The 22,103-nt window shown below is 39.0% G+C and overlaps 1 protein-coding gene and 1 pseudogene across 8 annotated transcripts in view; one reads left to right on the forward strand and one right to left on the reverse strand.

Annotated features, from left to right (window-relative positions):
• The window catches only part of SENP6 (SUMO specific peptidase 6), a 106,415-nt gene extending 88,605 nt beyond the window's left edge, over window positions 1-17,810 (reverse strand). For 3 of the 8 annotated variants that reach the window (XM_036871102.1, XM_036871101.1, XM_036871100.1), the window contains exon 1: window positions 16,750-17,275. In XM_036871102.1, the coding sequence (XP_036726997.1) occupies window positions 16,750-16,801 (52 nt within the window). In that variant the 5' untranslated portion in view covers window positions 16,802-17,275. Of the gene's footprint in view, window positions 1-10,733; window positions 12,175-16,038; window positions 16,615-16,749; window positions 17,277-17,346; window positions 17,597-17,704 lie in introns of those variants that run through there. The other 5 variants (XM_036871105.1, XM_036871107.1, XM_036871104.1 and 2 more) reach the window with 5 other exon arrangements.
• On the forward strand, window positions 5,815-10,737 carry LOC118905411 (annotated as a pseudogene).
• Window positions 17,811-22,103: the final 4,293 nt, after the last annotated feature.

A 22,103-nucleotide genomic window follows, 5' to 3' on the forward strand; every position in this document is an offset into this window, starting at 1 on the left:
TTTGGGGTAAATGAGCAGTATGCCTAAAATTTACTTTCAAACAGTTCAGGAAAAAAAAAAAAGTATGTGTATATAAACATATACAGTTAGAGGGAGAATATGATAAAGCAATTGTGGTAAATGTCAATATTTGGGGAAATAAGTGAAGGGCATATGAAAATTCTCTGCACTAGTCTTACAACTACCACAAGATCCAGTACCAGGGTAGGAAAACCTAAACTGTAAATTGACAAACTGCTGGAGGTTCAGTGCTTACAAGTCTGAGGGTTAAAAACTCCAGGGGGACCCAGTCATAAGAGGTGGCCCACTCTTGCGAGTTTTACCTCCAGGAGCTTGACCAGGTTCTCACAGAAAATTGGAGAAAAATCCCCCCCCCCCCCCCCCCCCCGCTTCCATGAGGGAGAGGGAAAAAGGAACCACTGTGAAACACAACAGAGCACTGTGTTCTTAACAAGGCCCACCCTCAGGGGTAAGCAGTTACCCAGAGCCTAACTAAGGAAGTTTTACCAAACCCTAACTGACCCAGCTCCAGCTGGGAAAAGGGAAATACCTAACACCAGCCCGTTCTAGCCAACCTGTCCCACCTAAGAGGAGAGAAAAACACTGAGAAACACTTGTAAAATTCACAGTTCAGAGGTCTAGGCTCACTGAATTTAAGACCGAGACCTAAACCCAGGACTATAGTCCTAATCCCAGGACTACAGAATGCTTCCCTCACAGCCTATTCACTGCAGTTCCTTTCACCCAGTATGTAATATCCAGCTATCAAGAAAAAAAATTACAAGACATACGAAAAGGCAAAAAACACAATTCGATGAGACAAAACAAGCATCAAAACCAGACATGGCATGGATGTTGGAATTATCAGGCTGTGAATTTGAACTATGCAAGAACAGATATGCAACATAAGCAGAAAGATGGAAATCCTAAGAACCAAAAATAAGTGCTAGAAATAAAAAACATTAAACAGAAATGAAAAATGCCTCCGATGAGCTTATTAGTAGACTGGACACAGCTGAGAAAAGAATCTCTGAACTTGAATATATATCAGTAGAAACCTCCGAAACTAAACAGCAAAGAGAACAAAGACTGAAAGAAAAAACAAAAAACAAAAGAACACCCAAGGATCATGGGACAACCACAAAAGGTGTAACACACATTTAATAGAAATACCAGAAGGAGAATAAAGAAAGGAACAGAAGAAATATTTGAAACAATAATGACTGAGAATTTCCCCAAATCAACATCAGACACCAAACCACAGATCCAGGACGCTCAGAGACAGAAATCTAAAAAACTACACCTGAGCATATCATTTTCAAACCACAGTTTGGGTCGGGGGGTGGGGTGGGGGGTGGGGTGGGGGTGTGTGGAGAAAAAAACATTACCTACAGAGGAACAAAGGTAAGAATTTTAACTGGCTTCTCAGAAATCATGCAAACAAGAGAGTGGGGAGAAATAATACAAAGTGTTGAGAAAAGAAAAAAAAGAAAAACCCTCTGGAATTCTGTACCCTGTGAAATTATCTTCCAAAAGTGAAGTACAAATAAGACTTTCTTAGACAAATATTGAGAGAACTTGTTGCCATTTTGCAAGACCTGTTCTGCAAATGTTTAAAGACAAAAAAAAGTTCTTTAGAGGGAAGAAAAATGATGTAGGTCAGAAACTTGAATGTACATAAAGAAAGAAAGAGTATCAGAGAAGGAATAAGTGAAGATAAAATTAAAACTTTTATTTTTCTTATTCCTAATAACAAGTAACATTTTGTTCAAAATAATAGCAACATGTTATTCGATCATGTATGTTTATGTATATATCTTATGTGTGTGTGTATATACATATGCTTAGCTTAACTAAAAGGGAAACGAATAACAGCAAAGATACAAGGGACAGGAGAGAGGAATTAAGATTGTTTTGTTATTGTCTGTGAAGTGGTATAATGTTATTTGAAAGTGAACTTGAATTAGTTGCAAACATATATTGCAAACGTTAAAGGAACCACTCAAAATTTTAATTAAGTATAATTGAAATGCAAAGAAAGGAGAGAAAATGGAATCATATAAAATGCTCAATTAAAAACACAAAAGGCAGAAAAAGAGTAGCAGACAAAAAAAGGAACAAAGAACAAAGGCAACAAATAGAAAATAGTAATAAAAAATACGGTAGACATTAACCCAACTATATCAATAGTCACAATCAAAAGCAATGGGCAGGATGGACCCTTGCTGGGTACGGAGAGCACTGGCAATGTTAGGACTGGAGTACGGAAACACAAAACTACTGTGTAGCGTTGGTGGGCTTCCTAGGCAGAAGTCCATATAAACTGTGATAGTCACATTCCTTTAAGCTACGAACATGTAAAAACAAACTGTTTACAGCCATCTTAGGGATTCAAAAAGAATTTCATAAACTTCTAAGTTCTGGATTTAAAATAAACAAAAAAATTGAACGTCAATGTTCTAAATGCACCAAATAAAACGTAAAAATTCTCAGAATGGATCAAACAACGAAACCCAACTACATACCCTCTACAAGAAACCCATAAATAAAAACACATATAGATTAAAAGGACGGAGAAAGACCACGCTAATAGCAATCGAAAGAAAGCTGGAGTAGCTACATTAATTTTAGACAAAGCAGATGTCAAAGCAAGGAAAGTTATTAGGGATAAAGAAGGGCATTTACATAATGTTAAAAGGGTCAATTCTTCAAGAAGATATAACAGTCCTTAACAGCAGTGTCAAATTATGTGAGACAAAAACTACTAGAAATGCAAGGAAAAATAAACGAATTCACTATCATAGTTGGAGACTGTAAAATCCTATATCAGAAATGGACTGATTCAGAAGGCAGAAAATCCGTAAGGACATAGTTAAACTTAATAATACTGTCAGTCAACTGGAGATAATTGACATCTATAGACTACTTCATCCAACAACAGAAGAATACATATTTTTCTCAAGCTCACATGAAACATTCACAAGGACCACATTCTGGGCCATAAAACACATTTTAGCAAATTTATATGACAGAAATCACACAGTGTCTATTCTGAGACCACAACAGAATTAAACTAGAAGTCAAAACCAGAAAAATTAACTGGAAAAATCCCAAAATACATAGAGATTAAACAACACACTTCAAAACAACAAACAGGTCAATGAAGAAATCTCAAGATAAACTTAAAAACATTTTGGACTAAATGAAAATGAAAACACAATTTACCAAATTTGTCGGCTGTAGTGAAAGCAGTGCTGAGAGAAAATTTATAGCATTTAATGCATATATTAGAAAAGAAAGACCAAGAATAAATCATCTAAGCATCTTTCTTAGGAAACTAGAAAAAGAGCAATTTAAATCCAGAGTAAGCAGAAGAAAAGAAATAATAAAAATTAGAGCAGAAATCAATGAAATTAAATAGGAAATCAATAGAAAAATCAAATAAACCAAAAGCTGATTCTTTGGTGAGACTGATAAAACCAATAAGCCTCTAGCCAGGCTAAGAAAAAAAGAAGGCGAACACAAATTACTACCATCAGAAATGAAAGAGACAGACAAATATCTCATGATATCGCTTATATATAGAATCTAAAAAAATTGAGTCACAGATGTAGAAAACAAACTTATGGTCACCAGGGGGCAAACAGTAGGTGGAGGGATAAATTGGGAGACTGGGATTGACATATACACACTACTATATATAAAATAGAGAACTAATAAGGACCTACTGTATAGCACAGGGAACTCTACTCAAAACTCTGTACCAGCCTATATGGGAAAAGAATCTAAAAAAGAGTGGATATAGGTATATGCATTAACTGATTCACTTTGCTGTACACCTGAAACTAACACAACATTGTAAGTCAACTACACCCCCAAAAAATTATTTAAAAAAAAAGAAAGAAATGAAAGAGAGGACATCACTACAGATCCCATGGGCATTAAAAGGATAATAAAGAAATACTACCAGCAGCTCTATGCCCAAATCTGATAACCCAGATGAAATGGACCAATTCTTTGAAAGATACAAGTTGCCAAAAAAAAAAACTCAAGAAGAAAAACAAAAAAGAAGAAACAGACAATCTAAATAGGCCTGCATCTAGTAAAGAAATTGAATCAATAACTAATCATAATTTTCCAAAACAGAAACCACCAGGCCCAGATGGATTCACTGGTGAAGTCTACCAAACATTTAAGGAAATTGTATCAATTCTCTACAATCTCTTTCAGAAGACTGAAGCAAAGGGAATACTTCCTAACTCATTCTACAAGGCCAACATTACCGTAATATCAAAACCAGACAAAGACATAATAAGAAAACTACAGGCCAATATCTCTCATGAACATAGATGCAAAAATATTAGCAAATTGAATCCAACAATGTACAAGAAGAATTATACACCATAACTGAGTGGAATGTGTCCCAGCTATGCCAAGGCTGGGTCAACATTCAAAAATCAGTTAATGTAATCCATTACATCAATAAGCTAAAAAAAGGAAAATTACAGATCACATCAATAGAAAAAGCATTTGATAAAATCCAATTCCCATTCATGATAAAAACACTCAGCAAACTAAGAAAACATGGGAACTTCCTTAACTTCATAAAGAATATCTACAAAAACCTATAGCTAACATCATATATGATGATGAGAAATGGAAGCTTTCCAAGTAAGATCAGGTACAAGGCAAGGATGACTCCTCTCATCACTCCTTTTTGTTCCATCTAATTCAATACATAAGAAAATGAAATAAGAGATACAGATTGGGAAGAAAGAAATAAAACTGTCTTTGCAGATGATGTGATCGTCTAGGTAGAAAATCCGAAAGAATCACTCAAAAAAACCCTCCTGGAACTAGTAAGCAATTATAGTAAGGCTGCAGGATACAAGGTTAATACAAAACAATTAAATGCTTTCCTATATACCAATAATGAGCAAGGTAAATGTGAAATTAAAAACACAATAACACATTAGCACCCCCAAAAATGAAATACTTAGCTATAAAGCTAACAGAATATGTACAAAATCTTTATGATGGAAACTACAAAACTGATGAATGAAATGAAAGAAAAACTAAAAAAATGGAGAGATATTTCATGTTCATGAATGGGAAGACTCAATACTGTCCAGATGTCAGTTCTTTCCAACTTTATCAATAAATTCAATGCAATCGCAATCAGTCTTAGCAAGTTATTTAATTCAAAATGGATCACAGACCTAAATGTAAAATACAAAACTATAAAACTCCTAGAAGATAACATAGGAGAAAAATCTAGATGACTCTTAGGTATGGTGATGACTCTTTAGATAAAACACCAAAGGTATAATCCATGAAAGAAAGAATTGACAAACTGGACTTCCTTAAAATTAAAACCTTTTGCTCTGCCAAGAAAATTAGAAAACAAGCCAAAGATTGGGAGAAAATATTTGCAAAAAAAACACATCTGATAAAGGACTTTGTCCAAAATATACCAAGAACTCACTTAGTAATAGCCATGAAGAGACACGGAGGAACCTTAAGTGCCTATTACTAAGTGAAAGAAACCAACCTGAAAAGGCAATCTACTGTATGATTTCAACTAGATGACATTCTGGACAAGGCAAAACTATGGAGACCATAAAAAGATCAGTAGTTGCCAAGGTGAGGTGAGGGTGGAGGGGCTGAGGGATGAATAGGTGGAACAATGAAGATATTTATGGCAATGAAAATACTCTGTATGACATGATAATGATGGATACATGTCATGACACACTTATTCAAACCCACAGACTATACCACACGATGAGTGAGCCATAACGTAAACTCTGGACTATGATTTGTCGGTGGAGGGTTATCAATTGTACCACCCTGGTGGGAGATGTTGACACTGGCGAAGGCTATGCAGATGTGGGGGTGGGAGGTATATGGCAAATCTCTGTACCTTCCTCTTTGCTGTGAACCTAAAACTGCTCTTAAAAAAAAAAAAGGAAACCTTTTGCACGGTTAGAAAAAAGAAAAACAAAAACAAGTCTTCCCTGCCCAGTTTTACTGATATATAACTGAACAGCACTGTAAAAGTTCAAGGTATACAACATAATGACTTCACTTACATATATTGTAAAATGATTACCATAATATGTTCAGTTATCATCTGTCATCTCATATAGATGAAAGAACGAAAGAAAGAAAGAAAGAGAAAGAAAGAAGAGAAGGAAGGAGAAAGAGAAAGAGACAAAGAGAGAAAAGAAAGCAAGCTAAGGAAAGAAAGAAAGAAAAGGGAAGAGAGGGAAGGGAAGGAAGGAAGAAAGTTTTTTTCCTTGTGATGAGAACTCTTAGGATTTACTCTAACAACTTCCAAATAAGCCCTATAGGAGTATTAACTATAGCCACCCATCATTTTATACATTACAACCCCAGTACTTATTTATCCTATAACTGGAAGTTTGTACCTTTTGACCACTTTCATCCAAGTCCGCTACCTCCCGTGCCTTGCCTCTGGTAACCACAAATCTGATCTCTTTTTCTATGAGTTTGGGATTTTTTTTTTTTTTTTTTTGGTTTCGTTTTTAGCCTTGATTTTTTTTTTAAGATTCCACACATAAGTGGGATCACACAGCATTCTTACTTCACTTAGCATAATGCTCTCAGGGTCCACCCATGTTGTCACAAATGGCAGGATTTCTCTCCCTTTTATGTCTGAATAATAGTCCATTGTATATATACACAACATCTTTATCCGTTCTTCCATTCATGGACACTTAGACTGTATCCATGCCTTGGCTATTGAACAAGGGGGCACAGATATCTCTTCAACATAGTGTTTTTGTTTCCTTCAGATATATTCACATAAGTAGAATTGCTGGGTCATACAGTAGTTCTACTTTTAATCTCCTGAGGAACCTCCATACTGTTTTCCATAGTGGCTGCACCAGTTTACAATCCCATCAACAGCGCATGGTTACCATGGTTTCATAATAACCATTCTGACAGGCGTGAGGTGATGATATCTCATGGTGGCTTTGATTTGCATTTTCCTAATAATTAGTGATGTTGAGCGCCTTTTCAGGTATCTGTTGGCCATCTGTAGGTCTTCTTTGGAAAAAATGTCTATTCAAGTCCTTTGCCTATTTTTAATTGGATTATTTGGGTTTTTTGCTATTGGATTATATGAGTTCTTCATATATTTTGGATATTAACCCCTTATCAGACATATGACTTGCAAGTATTTAATAAAGTCTTTTTTTTTTCTTGGCCATGCCGCGCAGCATGCAGAATCTTAAGTTCCCTGACCAGGGACTAAACCCGTGCCCCCTGCAGTGGAAGAGCGGAGTCTTAACCACTGGACCGCCAAGAAAGTCCCATTAATAGTCTTTTTAAAAAACTTTTTTAAATATAAAGAAAACATAAGAAATAGATACACTACAAATAGATTTTCAAGTTCTGTTACCCCAACCTGTACAGCCGACTGGCACTCTCCTACTATCGTAAAAACTAAAGAAATGAACAGTGATTAGTAAAACCAAAAAAAGTAAAGTTATAATACAAGGGACCAATAAGACCAAAGAATTTCTTCTATCACAAAAAGCACAAGACATTAAGAAAAAAACAATAAATGACTACATTTTAAAAATTTGCTCATAAAATTATTCCATGAATTTAAAAATAAGACAAGCAATAATTCTGTAAGATGTATGTTCAATACACATAATTCAACCAAGGTTTCCTATCCAGACTATATAAAGAACCCCAACATTCCAACAGAACAAAATGTGCAGAAAACATGAGCAATTAAGAACTGAGGAAACACACAAAATAACCCAAAAAACAAAAAGACACTCACAGAGTATTTTGTTTAGTTTACTCACGCACCACAAGCACATAGAATAGGGATTAACTCTAGGTTGGCACTCAATATTTTTTGAATATTGAATGAACAATGAACAATTTTTAAAAATACAGTAATAAAGATACTCAACCTCACTATAAACCAGAGTATTACAAATTCAAACCACCATCTGATAACCACATCAGACTGGCAAAAACTAAAACATCAGACATTATTAAGTGGGTAATGATGGGTATAAACAGGAAAACTTAAAAAGTGCTAGTGAAAGCACTTTGGAGATCAATTTGGCAATACTTAGGAGAAGCTGAAATTGCACATGACCCGATAATTCCATTGCTAAGAAATACCCTAGATCAGATATTAGCAAAGTATGGCCCAGCCAAATCTGGCCTGCTGCTTGTTTTTATAAGGCCCGCGAGCTAAGAATATGGCTTTTACATTTTTAAATGGCATGGGGGGGAAAAAGAAAAATCAAACAAGACTAATGTTTCATGTTACAAGAAAATTACATAAAATTCAAATTTCAGTGTCCAAAAAGTTTTACTGGCACACAGCCACACTCATCTGCTTGTGTATTATCTGTAACTGCCTTTTTGCTAAACTGGCAGCACTGAGTAATTGTGACAGACTGTTTGGAATGTAAAGGGTAAGATATTCACTACCTAGCCCTTTACAGAAAAAGTCTGCTGACCCCTGCTCTAGAGAAACACACATGTGCACAAGGAAATGTACTTTAAAAAGAAGTTCATAGTAGCAATATGAGACATACTAAAATATTCATAGTAACAATGTATGTAATAGTAAAAAATTAGATACAACCTAATTCCCACAAAAAAGGAAATGCATAAATAAAAGGTAGTATATTCATACTATGACAAAGCACTAGACCTATTCTTATCAACATAATTTAATTTCTCAAACAATGCTGTAAGAATGAAAAGCAAGTTACAGAAGAATACAGTATGACATGATTTATAAAATATTCTAAACATTCAAAACAATTTGTATACATACACAGGTTCAGAGATAAGAACATGAAGTACAAAGAAATGTATGGGAATGATAACTACCAAATTAAGGATGGTGGTTACCCCTGGAAAGGAGGCAGGAAGATGCAAAAAAGAAAGGGTTCGGGACTTCCCTGGTGGCGCAGTGGTTAAGAATCTGCCTGACAATGCAGGGGACATGGGTTCGAGCCCTGGTCTGGGAAGATTCACACGCTGTGGAGCAACTAAGCCCGTGAGCCACAACTACTGAGCCTGTGCTCTAGAGCCCGGGAGCCACAACTACTGAGCCCGCACGCCTAGAGCCCGTGCTCCGCAACAAGAGAAGCCACCGCAATGAGAAACCCGCGCACCGTAACAAAGAGCAGCCCCCACTTGCTGCAACTAGAGAAAGCCCGCGCGCAGCAACAAAGACCCAACGCAGCCAAAAATAAATAAAGTTTTTAAAAAAATTTTTTTAAATAAAAAAAAAAAAAAAAGAAAGGGTTCAGCCCAGCTTCAACTGTATTAGTCATGTTTTCTTTAGGCTAGGAAGTAGAACATGAGTTTTTGCTATATTATTCTTTATATTCCACACAGATATGAAATATTTCCTAATAATTTTTTAAACTGTCATTGATAAGGTTTTACAATAATAAAAAGTAGAATTTTTAAGAAAGGGTCACTGAGACAGAAGTTAACTTCTGCAACTTAGAAATATAAAAGCAGTAAAAGAAAACGTAAAGAGCGAATTAAATGCAAACGTCAGGAAATCTCAGTAAAGCAATTTTAGGTGGCTCTGTAGTGCTTTAGCCCCAGTCTTTCTCCAGAACCTGTCAAGGTTCTCCAAAGGCAGTCTCGTGGAGCCCTAAGCCACCATGTTACAAGTACGGGTATCCCGCTGCAGAGACCACATGAAGAGGCCTTTCGACTACATGGAGAAGGAAGGGCCCAACTTTCCATACCGGCCAGAGTCAGACATTTGAATAAAGCTGTCTTCGAGCCTCCAGGCCTGCCAAGCTACCACTGAATAACCCCCACAGGCGCTACATGAAGCAGAAAAATCACCCAGCTGAGGTGAGTTTTCTCAAATTCCTAATCTATACAACCTTTATTTTTTGATACAGGAGACAGACCAACAGACTGTCCAATACTATCTGAAGATGAAGTCTGAATACATTATATCCTTGGGAATAATATTAAATTAGACTTCTCTGTGAACCACCAAGAGCACAATATTCTTTGCCTCAGGAGCCAGCTATTGTTCAGTGTTCCCTCAGTTTATCTGCCTCCTCATCCCATTCAGTGGGTTTCTATGGACCTTTTGGCAGGATGCTGGCATCCAGTTAGTCCTGTCCAAGGCCAACATCAGGCAGCAGTTTGATGCTGTTGGTGTTGCTGGAAGCATCTTGATCTTCTATGGAATGTAAATACCAAGCAGTGGGTACCTTACCCCAAAGTAATGCAGTTGGTTCTATCTTCACACAGAGTACACAATCTCTAAAATATAGTTACCACAAGCACACAAAGTTCCAAAGAGAGAAAACGAATAACCTAAGAAATGATCGCGAGAGACCAGTGGCTCCACATGTTCCCTCTGCTCCCAGGAAAGGGGAGAACACCATCAAGATGGCAGGGGAGCAATATTCAATGAGACGGACCAATGAAACACTTTAATTCTGAAAGTGCAAAGGCATCACTCAACAAGGAGAAAACTGACAGTGTCATAATAAACTTAAATTAAAAGAAGATAAACTTGAAAAACAGGTAAAGCCTATAAATGGTGAAGACAAGGAGACTCAGGAGTTGGTACTCAAACTTGTGAAGGAAACACTGACGAAGATTTGCAGACTTAATTGCTATACTGACAAAATTAAATCAGTGTTTTTTATTTCCTGTGATAATAGAGAATGGAGACAAACCTGAACTGAAGAAAGAAGTTTAAATGCCAAAATATGGAATCCCTCCTCATCCAAACAGTGGCATAGGAATTTCAGAGGCAGAGAAGATACTGGTTTCCATGAAGACAGAGTCACCAGAGGTCATGGTGGTAAAAGGCAGTATTTTCACCATGTCTCCAAGATTTAGTGGCAGATTCATACACAGGAGGTTGTGGAGGCAGAAAGTTTGCAGATTTTTTTTTTTTTAATATAGGAAAGACAACAAGGTTATTACATAGTATACAAACAAGTCTTGGGAAATTTCTAGCTCTTCATGTCCTTAAAAATGGCTTCAGTCTTTGCAAAAAAGAAAAAAGTACATTTGTTATACACTGTACACCAGCACTGTTTGGTTTTTTCTCCCTGCTATATTTCAAAGATTGTAACGCAGTTAATGTGGGAGGAAAAAACCCTCATATTCAAAACCAAGCATGAAATGTATTTGAAATAACAAAAAAAACCTCTCCCAAAACAAGGTCAGAATACGGCTTGCTGTCTTACTTTTCAAGCCTATAGTTTCAGACGGCCTCAAAGTAGTTGCTGTTAACTTGGGACAAGGCAGTGTCCACATGTCCCAATTTGCCTAGGACTGTTCCAATTTTAGTACTGGAAGTCTGTATCCTCAGGAGACAAGAGGTCCTAATTGCTGGTGATGGATGCAGAAGGCTCTGAGAAGTACAAAACCCTAAGGTAGCCCAAAAAACGGGCTAAAAGTAACACTGTTTTTAGCGTCAAATGGATACTGCATATCTACTTTCTGTTTTTCAGGTGATGTAGCCAACCGTGATCTGCAGCTCACAATAACGGATCATCCACTGTTGCATCACTCCAAGTAATGTGACCTAAGTGTACAAGTGAACTGGGTTGTAATTGTGATCAACAGTCTGCCTCTGACTTTATGGATTAACTGCTGTGTTTTGTATCAAGATAACGTTTAATTTTTAATACTGTAAATAGTGGTGACCATGTTTTCTAAGAGTTTAGGTAATGAAAATGAGAAAGATAACAGTAACAACTCCACCATGACCCAGACATCACTGAATGAAAGAAAAAAAGGAAGGAGAAGTTCCTAACATTCTTCCTCTTTTCTTCTTACTTATGCTTGCTTGGTTTCAGAAATTCTTCAATCAGTCCCTAATCAAAGGAAAGTTAACCAATGACTGTTTATGTTGCTATTTACACCTTTGAAACAAATTACAAATGTGTGGTCTACTTTGTTCTGTCTTCCTTTAGCTTCCTAAACTGTCCAGAAATTAGAAACTTTTGGATCTCAAAAGAACTGTCATTTTCAAGTTTAAGAAATACTATGACTTTGTTGAAAGTATTAAAAAAAAAAACCAAAAAAACCCCCAAAAAACAGGGAGGTATGGGAGAGGAAAGATGGCTGCATGGATTAAAAATCGCTGCAAATTCTTTCCCACTGTTCCTGAAGTTGGGCCTTAAGAGACCTGTGGCTTCAGCTTTTGCCCTCTTAGAGCACTGCTTCATCAGTAAATGGTAACTCCCCATAACGCCCTATTATTTTCCCGTCTATTGTCCACCCCCACCCCCAAGGTTAAATAGGTAAGAAGAATGGGAAAGCAAAGGGATAAAGAAGGGAAGGAGGGAGGAAAGGAAGGAAGGCAATGCTGAAGGAGGTTAAGGCTATAGGACAGGTCCCAAGCTCCAGTTCTGATTGCCCCACTTACTTGCTCTAAGTCATATAACTCGTCTACACCTCTTGATCTCAAACAGTCAACATACTTTTGTAATGGCAACAGGAACAATTAACTTACAGAAGTCTAGACATATGGAATACATAACTTCATTCTCTGTTACCTCTCTCACTACACTAGTCAATCCAGAATATCAAGAACAATCAGCTAATACCTAGAAAAAGAAAGGTAGTAAGTGAAAGAAAACAATAAAAACTAGAATTCAAATAAGAGAGAAGGCAAGCATTAAGAATGAAAACAAAGTAGGAAATACACACACCCACACATACATACATATGAAAGGGAAAGCAGAAAAAATGGGAGAAAATATTGGTGAGTCAATTAGTTGGCAGAAGAAAAAAGGTAAAGGGAAAGAAAGCTAGAATGAACAAGAACAGTATACAAAAGAAAAACAAATGAGAGAGGAGGCAGACTTGCCAGAGGAGAACAGAAGGGGCAGAATATCAAAAGAAAGGTTACAAGAAGGAGCTAACTACCGTCACCTTTGCCCTATACTACAAGTCTCCTAACTGATCTCGACAACAATCTTCTGCCCCTCTCTAGAGGTATTTCCGTGTGGCAGCCAATGACCTTTTCTGAAACAAACCTGATGATGTTAACCTCCAGTCTTATCTTGTACCACTCTCCTTACTAGCACCACACTGTCCTTTCAGTTCCCTAAACGTGCCGTGCTTCCTCTACTGTATTCCCCCTGGCTGGAAAGCTCTGACTCTCCACCTTTCCCTCTCCTATTCACTCTTCAAACTGCCCTGATTAGATCAAATTCTCATGATTACAAATAATCCCCTTTGGCTGCACTTGACAGTTGAAATTTTACACTTACAAGTGCGCTTCTTTGATTACTGACTCTCCTCACTGGACTGGAAACTCCACGGGGGAACCGCCTTCCCTCCCCCACCGTGCCTCTCAGCACAGTACCTACAAGTTACAGTGGCTCAATAAATGTCCGTTGAATGAATAAACGAAAGAGAAATCTAAATCTGCCAAACTAGCTATCACAAGTGGAAAAGGGGCAGAAGACAACCTTAAGCGTACAGAAGAGAAAGAAACAAATCAAAGAGAGAAAAGAAAAAATTCAATACAAGCTGTGGCCTAATTAAATTCACACAATTTCAGTGTGATACTATACCAACAAAATAATGTACGATAGTAACCAACAGGTCTCTTTTTCCCTAAAGAAGCCAGAAAAGGAAATGGAATTCGTTTTTTACTTAATAGTTTATAAGAAGGTAAAACATAATTTAGAAAATGGACAACAAACAAGCACCTCAAACTTAAGATGACCAAAGCAGAGCTATTAACTTACTTCTCATTCCTCTGCCAGTCTACTCCATCTCAGTGAATGGAATCCCGCGTCCCCCTGCAACGCGTCAAACCAAAACCCTAGGAGTCATCTTTGATTCCTCCCTTACTCTGATCCTCAATATGCAACGCATCAGGAAGTCCTGTAAGCTCTACATCCAAACGGATCTTCCATCTATCCACTCCTCTTCCCCAATCGCCACTGCTACCGTCCTAATCCAAGCCTGTCTATTTTTCAGACTGCTACAATATTCTCCTAACTAATACCCCTGCTTTTACTCTTGCTCTCCTCTAATTCACTCCAGGAGCAAAGTGTTTTTTTTTTTTTTTTTTAAAGATAAATTGTATCATTACACTCCTTTTTCCCAAACTCTTCAATGACTTCCTACTTCTCAGAATCAAATAAAAATTCACGAACTTGCATGATCTGCTACCTCTCTTTCATATCACTCTCTTCTTTGCTTGCTACATTTCAGCCATAATGACCTCCTTTTTTTAAACAAATGGAATCCTTTATCATCTTGGAACCTTTAGAGACATCATGCCCTCTGCCATACTCTAGTCCCACAGTTAAGGTATTACCTTAACACACGTGTGACCTCCTCAGTAAGGCCTTTCTTGACTTTAACACTATGTAAAATGGCTTTCTCATTCGTCCAGTGCTCTGTATTTTTCTTCCATAGCCTTTATCACACTATTATCATCCTATTTCACTAACAACAAATAAATATGCTCCACGTGCAAGAAATATGATGGTGAAAAGAGAAAGCCACTGCTTTCACGGAGCTTGTATTTTAATAGGACTAAAAAACGTGAAGACATAAATTTATCACGTGAAAAGTGCTACCATGAAAAATAGAACAGCTAAAGGGAATACCATGTGTTTGTACACGTGTGGCAGCATGACATTGTAAGTAGGTTGTCAGGTCTGAGCAGATCTAAAGAAAGTGAAGAAGGAAACTATGTGAAAAAAATGGGGTAAGACTGTTTTAAATGGATTAACTTTTACTTATTTATAAAGAGTCCCTCCCACTAAAATATAAGTCCCATAAAGGCAAGGACCCTATCTTACGCACTGCTGTATTCACCTTGGTAAGTGCCTAGTACAGAGCAGACCACTATAAATATTTGATGAACGAATATCTGGCAAGCTATATTGGAGTATTTTATCATTAAAAGTGTAAAGAACCAAAAGAATTAAGTCCAAAATATTAAACACAAAAAATATAAGTAGTACTAAATATCATTCCATTTATTTCAGAAGATTCAGTACAGTATATGAAAAACTGAAATGCCTGCTCTCCCTTATGCTTATATTCTAAACAAGGTACCATTCACTTGCTTTCTGAGAATGCTGAAGGTGACATGGTGAAACTCAAGTTTACCCCCTAGAGCAACTCACAGACCCTTAAGTTAGAATAAACTAAAAGCAACAGTTTTAAATTTCACATTGGCCCTGTATCTGTTGGCCTTATTTATGCTCTTTCTATCCTCCCTATGTTCATCACATAGCACCACCTGTAACACAAGCTGCACCACTCTCAGCCCCTGACAGGTAACCATTCTGCCCAAATGAGAATGGAGACAGAATAAAAGAAATATGAAATGAACCCAGAAAAACTTGCAAGCTTTCCACATCTTCTTACCACAAATCTCATATAAAACTCGCATCACTTTTAAATAAAGGCTGGTTTGTACCACAAGGTAAATATTTTTTTGGCTCTGCTACACTCCAAGGAAGAAGAATTAAGAAAATTAAGGTTTCTTTTCCCACTCAGCTCCATTAGTACCCATTTGTTCATTAGACTAACACTGAGTACCTACTGTGTTCCAGGCCCTGTTCTAGGTACAGTTAATAAAACTGTAAACTCGGCATACCCATCCTTCCACACCCTCTTAGAGGACCTTGTACCACAGTGAAGTTGTACTTTCTTAACTCAGAAATGTTTCCAACTAGTTATCTTTAAAGTACTCCTTTTACCCGATATGAAATTCATCTTTGCAAAATGATCCGAAGAGGAGTTACATCTTTTAACAGTCACTGCACAGCAGATAGACCCACTCATAAAGCCGCTCTCCCAAACATATTTATAAACCTAACTACCAGCACAAACGGTGAACCCACAGTCGAATGACGCAATAAACGTTTAGAGTTCCTGGTCCATAACGACAACGAATTGAGCCGTATTTCAGGGATCCTTATATGTGGGCCAAGAGCCAATATTGTTACCCATTATCCCCAACAATAATAGACAGCTTTTCTTACTTACGACTGGCTTAGTCCGCCTGCAGCAAATGTGCAACTTTTCCTCACAAGTGAATTAAAATGTAACCACTCAAACTTCGTCTATTAGCTTGGGTGACGGTCCCAAAATTGACACTGTAAATCTCGTTCCTTTTCCGATACATTATTTTCTAAAATATCGTTAGCAAAACACATTTCGTAAGATTATCTGACAGAGCGAGGCCTCATCTGAAATGCTGGCTGCAAGAGGAAGCCTGAAGCTCCGCGAAAAAAGAAAGACGGGGACGGGGACGGGCGCATAACACAAGCTCAGGAAACTACCTCTCCCCGTGCCTACGCGGACTGGCCCCCGATTTCACCCAACCTTAGCGATTTGAAAGTTTCCATGAACACCAAACGAGCCCCGAGCGCAATTTGCTCTCATCCTTAGGCCACCACGGAGAAGCCACAAAAAAACAAAACATGTCAAAGACACGCGTACACTCTCAAAGGACACGCACCAACTCCGGATCCCGGCCGGTCCACCGACGCCCCCTCGGCCTCCCGGCTCCCGGCCGAGCCCCTAAGCCGCACGGACTCGGACCCAGCGCGCCCGCAGCACCTTCTCTCCCCGCCAGCGCCCCGGAGCACCCCCCCAGACCCACCCGGCGCCCACACCTGAATAGCCGGGAATCAGGGGCCCGCATTTTCCTGTAGTTCCCCACCCCCACCCCCTCGAGGGTAAAAATTGATGTACCTTCTAGAAAAGTAATCTCCCCGGCGGTGCCGTCGCTATTGCTAGCCGCCATCTTCCTCCTCCCACGCCGCCGCCTCCTTAATCCATAGCCCACACCGCCGCCGCGTTCGCCGGGATGAGGGGCCGCGCCGCGGGAAGGTAGCCGCCGCAGGGTTGCGGGCCTAGGACTCGGCCGTCAGGCGGGCGGCGCTCCCCCGTCCGGACGGGCCTACACAAAAGCAGGCCGGCTCCCGGGCCTATCCGCGGGCGGGCGGCGAGATCCGCGGCCTGGGCTGCTCAGGCTCCGCCGGGAGAACGCGAGCGGCGGCGGCGCTTCCCGGGCCCGGTGCCTCTCGGCCCGCGGCTCCCCGTCCACCGCCCGCCCCGGCCGCCCGAGAAGCTTCCCCTAGCGGCGGGCCCGCAGGAAGAGAGGCTGAGAGTGAGCACACAAACACGCCTCCCTCAGTCCCGGGCCGTAAAATGGCCGCCCCCGCCGCCCCCCGGGTCGGTGAGGTCTCCGCGACCGTCAGGCACCCCCCCGGGCCCTCCGCTCCTTTCAGCAGCCGCCGCTACGGCCGTCCGCCCACCCCGCCCAGGCGCCAATGTATCAGCGGAGACCTCTGCGACTGTCCATGCGGACAGGGGTGGGTCTCCTCCGCCACCGCCTCGCCTCCGTCGCCACAGCAGCGCCAGCCGCCGCTCCTCCTCCACTGTTGTCGCTGCCGTCGCTAGGCGCCCGCCCCCAGCGCGTCTGCCCCTCAGAATTCCAAACTCGCTCGCTCGCGGGCGGAGCGGGTTGCGGCGCCGCACCGAGCCCCGCCGCGTGGCCCCCGCCGCGTGGCCCCCGCCGCGTGGCCCGCGCCGCGTGGCGCCCGCCGCCCGGTCCTCTGTAGCACCGGCCCAGCACGGTGCCGACTCGGCCCGCACACGTTTAGGTCCGACGTCGGGAGCGCCCGCCGAGGCCCCCATGGCAGACCTGGGCCTCCAGGCCGGGCCGGCGATGCATTCGTCTTCTGTGGCACCACGAAGGCCTGAGAAATGTTCCGAGTTCATGTTCCTCTGAGGAGGCCTTCGGTTTAAACCGTAGCCAACTGAAGAGAAAAGGTAGAGTGAGGTAGCGCGATCACATGTGTGGAGAATGATTTGTGGTCTTCATTCATTTTTAAAGAAGTTTGCAAAATAATTCAGGGAGGATTCTACAGTACCCTTTGGATGACAGTGTAAAAAACAAAAAAAAAATCCTGTCCTTTAACGTGCCTGAGACTTCAAAGCCCGTCCCCTGTCTTACAAGTCAGGCCTTGTAATTGCAGGTGGCTATGTTATGTCCGTTTTTCTTTTCCTTCTTTGCCTTTCTTTTTACTTTCTTTTTTTTTTTTTTTTAATTACAAAGATGACACGTTCATTAATGAAAATTTGGAAAATACAGAAGAGGAAGTCTTGCAGAGTCCCACCACGAAACTCAACTCCTTCCTCTGTGTAGTCGTCTAATCAAATACTTTTCTTAAATCCCTCACTATCCCTCCTTAAAAAACAAAAATTTATGCTCCATACCCTTGAAAATTCAACAGCCATTAAAATGATACAAAATAACTATGATTTAGTGCAATCTTTGAGGAATGAACTAACTAGTTTAATTGTCCTGTTAACCAAGGCGTAAGTTGAAAACCTTTTTGTTTAAAACTTCTTTTTTAACATCTTTTCCTAAAATGAACTAGTAACCTTTACGATTTAGTAAGAGCAATATAATGAATATAATTTATCATTTGCTATTTTTGTTGCTTGAGGATATTGAGTGATACAGTGTCACTTTTAAGTGAAAAACAAACTAATATTTTTTAAATTATAAATTAATATACCCTCAAAATAACACATTTCTTATATAATAGTCTATTTCTACCAGGCACCTTCAGTGTCGACATTTATAAATGAACAGTCAAGTTTTCAGGTGACCAGGGTTGGATTTTTACTTTCCTGGGTCTTAGGCGCTTTTGTCTTCATAGGCCCTTCCTCCATAAGAAATATATAAAAAAAATTTTTTTCACAGCCATCAATATTTTTTTTTATAAGTTCACATTCATAACCATTTTTCCCACTATGAAATTAACAAAAAAAAGTTAAAGATAATATTTAAAGTTGGTGAGGATACTGTGAGATGAACTCATTCACTGATGCTGTTAATTTAAAGGAGAACCAACTACCTGGAAAGCAATTTGACAAAAATGTATCAAGGGTTTAAAAGTCCTATTCCATTGGTCTCTATTATATGTGCATTTATAAGCAGAGCAAAAAGACAGTCTCCCAGCCCCACCTCACCCCCAAAAAGCCAAAGTGTTAACGGTGGTTATATTTTGGGGATAATAGGTAGTTTTAAATTTGGAATTATGTATATTTTTTATTTAATTTTTTAAATTGAGGTGTAGTTGAATTATAATATTAGTTCACAACACAGTGATGCAAAATTTTTGTCGATTATACTGTTTAAAGGTATTATAAAATATTGGCTATATTCCCTGTGCTGTACAATGTATCCTTGTAGCTTATTTATTTTATACATAAAAGTTTTTACCTCTTGATTCCCAACCCTTATCTTGCCCCTCCTCCTTCCCTCTCCCTACTGGTAAACATTAGTTTGTTCTCTATATCAGGGGTCCCCAACCCCCCAGCCGTGGACCAGTACTGGTCTGCGGCCTGTTAGCAACTGGGCCGCACAGCAGGAGGTGAGCGGTGGGTGAGCGAGGGAAGCTTCATCTGCCGCTCCCCATCACTCCCCATCGCTTGGATTACCGCCTGAACCTTGCCCCCCACCTCCCCGTCCATGGAAATATTGTCTTCCATGAAACAGGTCCCTAGTGCCCAAAAGGTTGGGGACCACTGCTCTGTATCTGTGCATCTGTTTCTATTTTGTAATATTCATTCGTTTCATTTTTTAGATTCTACGTATAAGTGATACAATATTTCTCTTTCATTGTCTGACTTATTTCACTAAGCATAATGCCCTCCAAGTCCATCTGTGTTGTTGCAAATGGCAAAATTTCATTCTTTTTTATGACTGAGTAGTATTCCATTGTGTGTATGTGTGTACATATATATACACACACACAATGAAACACTATATATATGATATATATGTAGTATATGTATAGATGTCCATATCCATTCATCTGTTGAATCTGTTGATGGACACTTTGGTTGCTTCCATACTGTGGCTATTGTAGATAATGGTGCTATGAACATTGTGGTGCATGTATCTTTTTGAGTTAGTGTTTTTATTTTCTTCAGATGTACACCCAGGAGTGGAATTGCTGGATCATGTGGTAGTTTTATTTTTAGTTTCTTTGAGAAACCTCCATACTGTTTTCCATAGCAACTGCACCAATTTACATTCTCACCAATAATGTACAAAGATCACCTTTTCTCAGCATCCTTGCCAACATTTATTTGTGATCTTTTTGATGATAGCCATTCTGACAGGTATGAGGTGATATTGTGGTTTTGATTTGCATTTCTCTAAAATAGCGATGTTGAGCATGTTTTCATGTGCTTATTAGCCAACTGTATGTCATCTTTGGAAAAATGTCTATTCAGGTCTTCTGCCCATTTTTTGACTGGATTGTTTGTTTTTTTTTTGATATTGAGTTGTATAAGCTGTTTATGTATTTTGGATATTAACCCCTTATCGGTCATACCATTTGCATATATGTTCACCCATTCAATAGGCTGTCTTTTCATTTTATTGATGGTTTCCTTTGCTGTGCAAAAGCTTTTAAATTTAATTAGGTCCATTTGTTTATTTTTGCTTTGGGTTCCTTTGCCTTAGCAGACAGATTCAAAAAAATATTGCTACAATTTATATCAAAGAGTATTCTGCCTGTGTTTTCTTCCAGGTGTTTTATGGTTTCCAGTCTTACATTTCAGTCTTTAATCCATTTTGAGTTTTTTTTTTTGTATATAGTGTGGATAATGTTCTAATTTCATTCTTTTACATTTAGCTGTTCAGTTTTCCCAGCACCACTTTTTGAAGAGACTCTCTTTTCCCCATTGTATATTCTTGCATCCTTCGTTGTACATTAATTGACCATAAGTGCATGGGTTTATTTCTGGATTCTAGCCTGTTCCGTTGATCTATGTGTCTGTTTTTGTGTCAGTACATACTGTTTTTGATTACTGTAGCTTTGTAGTATAGTCTGAAGACAGGGGAGCATGATACCTCCAGCTTTGTTCTTCTTTCTCAAGATTGCTTTGGCTCAAGTTAATTAATTTTAAAACTGCTTTGGTATAAAGATACAATCCAGGCTGGATTCACTATTATATATTTATTATTATCCTTATGTTAATGTTTTTCTGACTTTAGGAGAAATAATATTAAAACATTTTTCATAAGTCTATATTTTTTCCTTATTTTGAGGAATTAGGATTTACTCTCTTAACTTTCATATATAACATACAGCAGTGTTAACTATATTTATCATGTTGTACATCCCTAATACTTATTTATCTTATAACTGGAATTTTCATAAGCCTTTAAAAGTATCACAGGCTTAAGACACTGTTCCTCCTGTGCCTGATGAATAACAGCCCTGTAGGTGATTGCTGCATCCCTTAATGTTCATTAATGGAAATGATCACATAAAAATCATGTCTAGCTTAACTCTAAGGCAAGTGCATAAGAATCATCTGGAGAGCTCATAAAAAAGTTTCCTGGGCCCCATCTCAGGCCATCTAATTCAGTAGGTTTAGGTAGGGCCCATGAATTTGCATTTCTAATAAGCTCAAAGGTGATGCCGCTGCTGCTGATTTGAGAACCAGTGCTTGGAGTAATTAAGTGTTTCATTCATGCCAAGGCATTGCTCTCAGTATGATTTTCTAGGTATATTATCGAGATCTCGTAACCAACATTTACTGAACATCTACTGTTATTTTTATTTGATAAGTAGAAACTGAGACCCAATAGACTAAATAACTTTTTGAGGTGACTCAGCTAGAAAAGTTTAGAGCTGAGATTTGAGCCCAGGTCCATCTAGACTCCAGAGTTCATACTCTCTTATCATTATCCTGTGATAATGATCCCAGAGGTAGAATATAATCAGTGGTCTTAGAAGCAAACTTTGAAACATGAAATAATGCATAAAAATGGTAAAGAAATGTATTTCCTAGATCATCATTGTTGTATTTCCCCTGTTTATTGGAGTTTGCTGATGGCTTGCTTCTTTCTGGCTCTTTATGCCTCAGTTCTTACTTCCAGTTAATAACAGCAAAACACTGTAGTAATGGCTTTCAACATAATTTCCTGAGAGTGCTGTTCTGTAATGCTGACTCCCAACTAAAGCTGATTAGGGTTTTGCATTTTTCATTAACTTCACTTTGCAATTTGAACT

The sequence above is a fragment of the Balaenoptera musculus genome, chromosome 12 (genome assembly GCF_009873245.2).
Source record: "Balaenoptera musculus isolate JJ_BM4_2016_0621 chromosome 12, mBalMus1.pri.v3, whole genome shotgun sequence".
NCBI lineage: Eukaryota > Metazoa > Chordata > Mammalia > Artiodactyla > Balaenopteridae > Balaenoptera > Balaenoptera musculus.